Source organism: Carica papaya, chromosome 8 (genome assembly GCF_054855325.1).
Source record: "Carica papaya isolate Zhongbai chromosome 8, ASM5485532v1, whole genome shotgun sequence".
NCBI lineage: Eukaryota > Viridiplantae > Streptophyta > Magnoliopsida > Brassicales > Caricaceae > Carica > Carica papaya.
The window spans coordinates 7,078,140-7,086,568 of NC_142316.1; the positions used below are offsets into that span (position 1 = coordinate 7,078,140).

The 8,429-nt window shown below is 34.3% G+C and overlaps 1 protein-coding gene across 5 annotated transcripts; it reads left to right on the forward strand.

Annotated features, from left to right (window-relative positions):
• Nucleotides 1-643: 643 nt before the first annotated feature.
• Nucleotides 644-7,209, forward strand: TKI1 (TSL-kinase interacting protein 1). 5 transcript variants are annotated; one of them, XM_022041678.2, is made up of 14 exons: nt 644-809; nt 1,585-1,842; nt 1,953-2,035; nt 2,115-2,162; nt 2,262-2,371; nt 2,802-2,886; nt 2,989-3,265; nt 4,279-4,416; nt 4,517-4,662; nt 4,760-4,998; nt 5,089-5,449; nt 5,820-6,224; nt 6,320-6,409; nt 6,602-7,209. In XM_022041678.2, the coding sequence occupies exons 2-14, from the start codon at nt 1,719-1,721 to the stop codon at nt 6,827-6,829; spliced, it is 2,334 nt and encodes a 777-aa protein (XP_021897370.1). In that variant the 5' UTR covers nt 644-809; nt 1,585-1,718; the 3' UTR covers nt 6,830-7,209. The 5 variants fall into 5 exon arrangements, with proteins under 5 accessions (XP_021897370.1, XP_021897367.1, XP_021897369.1 ...); XM_022041675.2 differs by having other exon boundaries at nt 646-809; nt 5,808-6,224; XM_022041677.2 differs by having other exon boundaries at nt 647-809; nt 4,279-4,407; nt 5,808-6,224.
• Nucleotides 7,210-8,429: the final 1,220 nt, after the last annotated feature.

Here is an 8,429-nt window from a genome sequence, read left to right on the forward strand (position 1 = left end):
ATCATTACTCCAAAAATATTTCTATCGCAATCTTTTGTAAATGGTTTTGGAATTATATTTGTAAGTGAACTTTAATGAATAAGTTAATCATACAAGTTTAGTTGTGTATTAGGGTTGTGAATGAAGCAAGTGGTGCTTTCGGCACTAAACAAGTACATAAACAAGAATTGGATCATGCAAATACATAAACAAATAACCAGTCTTATATACATTATTCTTTTTTTTTATAAATTAATTTTTAAAATATTTTGGATAAACAAGAATTGGATCACCTTATTCCACTACCCATCAATAAAAAAATTTATTCTAAATTCCTTCAAAAGAAATCCAATGCAACACTGTCTTTATCCACCCACATAAATTCCATCCAAACAATAAATAATAAAATGATGACACCTACAACAAAGATGAATGTTAATTCCATTAAAATTATTTATATTATATTATTAAATAATAATGCATTAGATTGGAAAATTCAAAATTAAAAATGAAAAGACTGATTACTATTACTTTATTATTTATAAAATTTAAAATTAATTCTTAAAAATTAAGAGAAAATTCAGAAATTTTCCATGCTACTAGTAATTAACAACCTTCTCTTCTTTTATTTTATTTTAATTTTCTCTAAAGTGAAAATCTTTTTTTTTTTTTTCCCTTTTTTTTTTTTCCTTCTCTCCTCCTCCTTCAACTCCGGACCTTTGTCGGAAGATTCTCTCCGGTTTCAATTTGTTTACTTCATCCCAAATCTCCAACTCCTCCGTTCGCTTCTTAGGGTTTGTTTAATTCTTCGATACTTCTCTCTTTCGCAGGTATGATGATTATTATTATTATTTTGCTTACCAAACTTTACGAACAGATTAATTTATTTGTTCTATTTAAACCTTCTCTTGACTAATTTTCTAGTTGGAAAATAAACACTTGCTTATGTTTGGTTGTTGAGAAAATTAGGGGAAACGAAAGGAAGCAAAATTGAATAACTTCATTAGGAGTTTACTTGTTTAGTTTATATTAAATGCACAAAAAGGTTATACTCGGGTTAGAACATTGGTTTGTTTGGGCATTGTTCCGTTGAGGTATTGTTCCTCATGGTCATATGAACTCGATTTTAATTGAAATTTATTTACTTTCATACATTTTGCACCAACCAAAAGAGATCTATTTTATGATTGTTCAAAATTTTGGGTACTGATATTTTGGGCGTTGGTTGCTTCGTTTTATTAAAGATGATTGTTCTTTACTATGGCTTTCAAGGTTCTGAAGCTAGAACGTGTTGTTAGGGTTTGTGTTGGCATTTTGGTTGGGAGCTTCTAAATTTGCTTGATTCTCATTTTCTTTTTCAAATTCCTAATAACTTCGTATGCTTTAAAATTAATCAAGTTAATCATGTGGTCCATCACTTTGACAATGAATTGATACTTTGCATGGGTGCAAATGCCCTCAGACTAGACATTCCTATGTGTGGTGGTCATTGCTAAGGATCTAACTATAATTTTAGTTGCTTTTCTTCCCTATTCTTTGTTTGTTCTCTCCAGATTTTAAAGTTTTAAGTTACATTGTCTTTGTTTTTTCCCCTCCTTATTTCAGGCTTATCCTCCATTGTTGCAATTAGGGCCACTGCATTTGGACTCTACACAAAGCTGAAGGTCAGAAGGAGCATTACTTGGGAGTTTGGGATCTCAAGAACATGAATACTTAGTCTTTCTGAAAATTGTTCAAGCATGCAAATAGAGTCACAAATTCCATTGAACTCTGACACACCTCTCCATCAGGAGGTCCATCAGGGGGATGGTGGAGCTCTTGTAGCTTCAGCTGATCCTAATAATGTTGCACCGCAGCCTCCTGGTATGTTATGGTTGAAACTTTTATATCCTCTTATTATATTGAATGTGCCTCCTGATAGCAATTCGTAATTTACTTATCTATTTCTAAATTGGTGCAAATTCTGATTGAAGTGAAAAAGCCAACACGACAATGGGCTGCATGGACACATCAGGAGGAGGAAAGTTTCTTCACTGCATTACGACAAGTTGGAAAGGCATGTTACAGACGATATGTAGTTTATGGGTTGTTTTTGGCATTATATATTCTTTAACTTTATTGTCCCTTGATTACAGAATTTTGAGAAGATCACTTGCCGTGTCCAAAGTAAAAACAAGGATCAGGTTATTTGCTGCAAGATTTAGTCTTGATTTCTTTCTTCTTGTGTTCTCAAGTCTAATCTATTTTTGTAACTATTTTATTTTCAATTCTCTGGTTTGCAGGTCAGACATTATTACTATCGTCTTGTACGACGGATGAACAAGCTGTTAGGTCCAGAATTGAGTCTGGATGCCAAAAACTCTAAAGACACAAATGCTGCAATGCTTCGCTGGTAACATAAATGACATGATTGTTGGACTTCTGTCGATACTCTCTGTGTCACACACATGGACATTGAGACACAAATGCAAGCACAGACACACACGCACACAGAATCACATTCGTTTTCATTTTAGAATAAAAGTATTTTATACCCTATTTTACTTATTATTATTATTTATTCAAACCAAGGTAGAAGCAGTGCAAGAATTTGCATGAGAGGAAAATTATTTAGCATGACCTTCTTGACAGCAAATGAATGAGTGCGGAATTATCGAGCATTTCTTCTGCTATCATTACAGTTTACTATTATCTAGAAATTAAAATTGTTGAACTTGTCAAATGTTGCTCTCTTCTTCTGGAAAATTTTGTTTAGGCTTATTAGTCTCACTATGTTCATAGTTTGTTGCTTTGTCTTATTTTTTCTTTCAACTTTTTAACAGGTGGTCTTTATTGGAAAAGTATAGTTGCAAAGCCTCAAAACTTCACTTGAAGCCTCGAAGATTCAAGATATTTACAGAAGCTTTGGTTAGTCCTTGCTATCCATTTTTCCTTTATTGATGGAATTCGTGTTTGAAACTTGTCATTATGAGCATGTGCTGAACTTGTCAACTTATCTCTCCCATGAAGGAGCACCAACTCTTGAAGGACCGGAAGAAGAACGTAAGAAAACGGCCTTCGCAGGGGGAAAGTTGTGCCGCTGCAACTCCAAGCAATGTCTTAAATCAGATTAGAGAGACAGGAAGTGATAGCCGGCCAGTTAAACTGGTTCTTGTTGATAGTCAAAACATTCAAAAGTTAGGAGCTGGAAAAGGATCTATTAAACGTAATATCAATATAGGTGTGCGTACCAACAATAAAGGGGAGTTAACAAATGCAAAAAGTGCAAGACAACGGCGAAAACCAGGTGCTTCTATTTTTTTTTAAATTCCCCCTGCTAACTTCTTGAGAAATCAAGGTTATTTGTTTCTAATTATTTGTTGATTAAATTTTATTGTTATGACAGAAAAAAAAAAAGAGATGAGAGGTAGGATGTGAGAACCTGCACTGCCTGTGGGGACTTGTCATTACCCATCATAAAGACTTATCATCCTACTTATATTAGAGATGAGAGAAGATTAAGGATGAGAGTGCTCTTTTATTCGGCGAAATCTTGATTAGAACAATGTTTCACTCGGGGCTCAACGAAACTTTGACAAGAGAATTAGACTGTTTATAGGAATATAAATATCAATAGCCCGGTCTTAGATTGACAACCTTATGGCTAGATTGAGCCAATAAATTTTGTCAACTTTATTTTCTTATTGTAGTCCCTCAAATTGCGAGTCTATGAGCAGACCATTCATAGCCAGACTACCATAAGTGGTGCCTATAATGTGGTTAGAATTTTGTTGAACCCAAGTGAATGTATACATCACAGAGATTTTGTCCTATAAAAATCATTTTCTTTTGGGGAGACAGCAGTCTCTCCTTATAAGTAAGAAGATTTTCTCACTTTTAACCGATTTGTAAAGTAAAACTTCTTGTGCAACAAAAGTTGTATATCATTCTATTGTGGCTATCAGCCAAGTGTTTTGGTGATAATATGATTAGTCAGATGTTTATTTACAGTAGTTCAGAATAAGCAGATATCTAGTAGTTCGTTTTTGTTAGTCGTTATGATACCATGGCATTGTAGTGTCATTGAGAATTCTGTCCGAAATTTATGTAGCATATCAATGTTGTTGTATTGTAATGGATGTTATTTGGGGTTAGTTCAAGTGCCATTTGAAAAAAGAAATTTGTTGTGCATATCATAATAGATTTTCCAACGGTTTGTTCCTTCTCCTTGATGTTTGCAAGATGAATGTTGACTACTAAAATAGTCACACTGCGAGTTCTAGATATGAACTTTTAGTATCGTGCTTTTTAAAATTTTAGCAGGTGTTCCTTCATCAGCTGCTTATAAAAAGTGGGAAAAGGCTGCAATTGCTGGGGTTTCCTTGGTTGCTGATGCTGCTGAACATTTGGAGCGCACAGCAACTGATAAAGAGACTAATCATGACCAAGGTATACCAGGTGACATTAAATTGTATCACTATTTACGTTCTCCGGTAATAAGTTAAGAAAAACCTTTGAGAACCATGAAAATAATGACCTTTTTACATCTTAATCTCAGGGCAAAAAGGTCTTGACCTAGTTGAGAAACCTCCTCTCTTATCAGTGACCCCTCATTCTTTTTTTGTTGAAAGCAATATGCATAATGTAAAACTGAAACTCCAGTTGTTTCCGATTGATGATGCTACTCGAAGAGCCATGGAAATGGTGAGTGCAAAAGTATATTCTATTAATGATTTTGGTTCCAAATGAAGTTTGACATAGGAGCATTTGGAGTAAACCTAAAATCTTTATTTGCCAACAGGATAAACATAATCCACATCTGGAGCTCACGCTTAGTAGTAGGAAAAAGATTTCGTCTGTATGGGAGCATCTCAACCGTAAGTGGGGGAATTCAAGTGCAGCACTAGGTGAGCTAATGCTTTTGCCTTACAGTGCTCGGAAGGAAAATTTGATGAGTTCTCCAAGATGGACTCAGGACTCCACAGTCAGTGCAGCAGATGTACATGCAATGGTTGGAAGTTCTTCAGTGTTTCGCTTGAGGTTTCCTTTCACAATCTTATTATCTTAAATAAATATCTTCTATATCAAATTACCTATTGATAGTTACTGATGTCAAATATCTCGTTGAAGGTATGGTTGGTTTTCCCGCTCAACAGCTGGGTCTCTAACGTCACAAGCTCCAGTATTGTCATTTAATGTTCCTGTTGTAGATAACATGAATGTGGAAAATAGGAAGAGGCTGATGGTGGAATCAGGGAAGATACCTGTACCCTCGACTGATGACCAATCTGAGAAACTTGGGACTCCCAGCAAGAACACACTAACTTCAGTTGACAAACATTATGTTCCTACACAATCTTTGATTAGTATGCCTATGAATACATGTCTTACCACAGGTCCTAAAGATAACAGCATAGTTTCTGCGACCATTATACCATGGAACAGAAAGGAGACTGGCAATTGTACTTCGACTAGACTGTTGGAAGATGCTGTAAGTGTCTTTACTCTTGTAAATTTAAGTTGAGAGAATCTTTCTGTTTTTTAATCTTTAAAATGTGAATTGTTATTTAGTCACCAACAGGTGCCGTCCATATTCTTGAGATTGAATTTATATTAAGACCATGTTTAGTTAAATTCACGTAAGATTTTTTGTTAATTGGTATTATAATTTTTACGCTAATAATGAGATGTAGAATTATGGCATTGTTTCTATGTTTGAGCTAAAGCCAAACCTTTGGCCACATGGCAGCTCTTAGAGGGGTTCTGATAACCAAAGGGTATGGCCTAACATTAAGTAGAATTTGATGCACCATTTTCTTCTGAAGTAGCCATATTTTCTCTGTACCTAGGATGGTCTACAGTTAAGGAACGGATCTGCTTTGTCAGCTGGAGACTGGGCTGATAGTCTAACCAACATAAGTATTGGGGATCTACTTTCAGAAGTGCCTCATGGTATAGATGCTGACTGTGTTGGCCCATCTGTCCCTGAAGCATCTCAGTGTCTTCCACAGACTCCATTCAGCTGTGATTCATTTGATGCTGCTATTGCTGCTCATATATCCGGACATCAAAGCAAGATGGGAATTGCATCAATGTTGGCTACCCATTCATCTTCCATATGGGATGCTGAGGAAACATGTGATGCCTTCTCATTTCAAAAGAATCCTGTTCTCTGTCCTGAGGTTCCAAGTTCATCTGGTATTGCTTCTCCAGAGATATGCAAGCAGATTGAGAAAGTGAACACAAGGGGCTTTGACACCGTTGAGGTATTATTTCATATCCATGGTTTATAAATTCATCAGGTGCAAGAGTGAAGGTGGTTTGCAAAGTAACATTCATAATATGTCAATGTTTTCTGCAGATGTTACCTGATGATGATGAGTGTCCACCTGATCAAAATGTCATGGACAATTCACCAAAGAATTTTAGTGCACTAACAGAGATATACTGGGTATCTTTCATCATCTTATATCCTTATAACACTCTTTCCATTTCACTTGCGAAGTTTGATTACATTGCTTCCACTGTTTTGATGTGCTTGCTTTTGCCAGTGTAGAAGAGCTCTTAGCCATCATGATTTCTTAATAGCTTTCATAGACATTTTCTGGATGATTCACCTGATTTGATGTTCTTCACTTTGCAGCCTGAGTCACTAGGACCACTGGATCTGGATATTCCATCTACTAGATACCATAGTGAGGATATTATTTTAGGAGATAGCCTTGGAGGCTTGAACCGTCTGATAGCTAGCAGTCTGGATGCATTTCAAAATTGCTCATTTTTCGGTATGGACAAAAAGGAGCATACTTCAGCAGTTGAACCTCGAGAACCTACCTCTTTTGCAGATTTCAAAATTGGCAGTGAGGTTTGAAATTATCACCTGCAACCACAACATCGTAAAAGGATATTCTTGGCAAGCTTAGAAATTGGTTGTTTGGCATAGAAATTGTGACAGTAGGATCTTTTTCCAGTTTACCTGACTTGACAAGAGAGCCATAGGAGCTGGCGTTGCCAAGAGAATCCTGGCCATGTATAGGAATTCACTGAGGGAGGAGTGGCCTCCATTTGTACAAAAGTGAACATGAGGAGACTTGTCAAAGTTCTTAGCTCTCGGTTTGTATCTTTTGCATAGTGCTGTCCACACTGATGATGTGATAAAGTATGCTACTCATTAGATAAAAATATATATATTTTTTTCATTTTTAATGTCTTTGATGACATAATGGAACCTTTGTGAGAGTTCTTTCTTAATTCTTTGTCAAATTATTGTGATTTAGTTCAATTTCTCTGAAGATGACTATCCACTGGTCGTAAAAGCTTCTCTAATTTACTTGTACTAGTTCATCATCTCTGGGAAATGAGTTCCCACAATCTTTTCCTATTTGAGAATGGTCTAATGGTCCATTGCGAATATTTTCCATTACTTTTAGTTAATTCATAATAATGTTAGTATTTATATTTAGTGTTAATATACGTAAGTATAATATAATTTTATTGTTTTTAAGTTACTCTTCAGCACCTTCAATGTTTTGGGAGTAAGAATTTGACACTACCTTAAAAAAATATATAAATTAAATTGTAATTTTTTAGTTCAATATAATTTATTTTTATTTAATTTCTAAACCTAAATTATGTTACATGTACAATTAGTCATGACATGAAATTAGTTTAAAATTAGAATATCAATTTTATTTTAATTCTCGTCTTGTATTAGACTAATCTTAAAGAAGACGGGGATAATGTAATTTAAGCAACAAAGTTATATTATTAATTACTGAGCCGCGAATCATAACTCCAAAACTATGATCGATCACTTTAGGTATACTTGAGTAGCATAAAAAACTCATTTGTCAAGCTGTTCAAATTTAATACTGATTCTGATTATGAATATACCTGTGGTGATCCTGAACTTATTTTTTTTACTGGTGGCTTCATTAGAGATATTAATAATTACTAAATAACTAATTTTATGTGCAATCTAAATACTGTTAAGACCTTAATAGCTGAATTTAAAATTGTTCTAAACGGTTTCTAACTTGTTTCGAACATGAGTATCAAATATTTTTTTAATTTTTTTATATTGACTTCATCTATATTAAATATTTCTTTCAAATTTTTATTATTAATTATTTTATAACCTCATCAGATCAAAAAATATGTTAGAGATGTACTCAATCTCGATTGAAATGTTTACTTCTCCTATATTCATCATGTATCGATCAGTTGACACAATAGGCCCATCATATTTCCATTGGTTGTTCAAAATTAACTCATGCCCTTATTAAACTTCATATTCTTTTGCACTTTGATAGATGATATCACTTAGGTACGTTTAATGGAGCATTAGTCTTTAAATTCTTGATTTTCTTTTCTCTTCTTTTGCAGCAAATAAAAAAATTGTATAAATAAAAAAAATCGATTGATTAGGACTAAAATGGACCAAAGACAACTAAGTGAATTTCTAGTTTCAG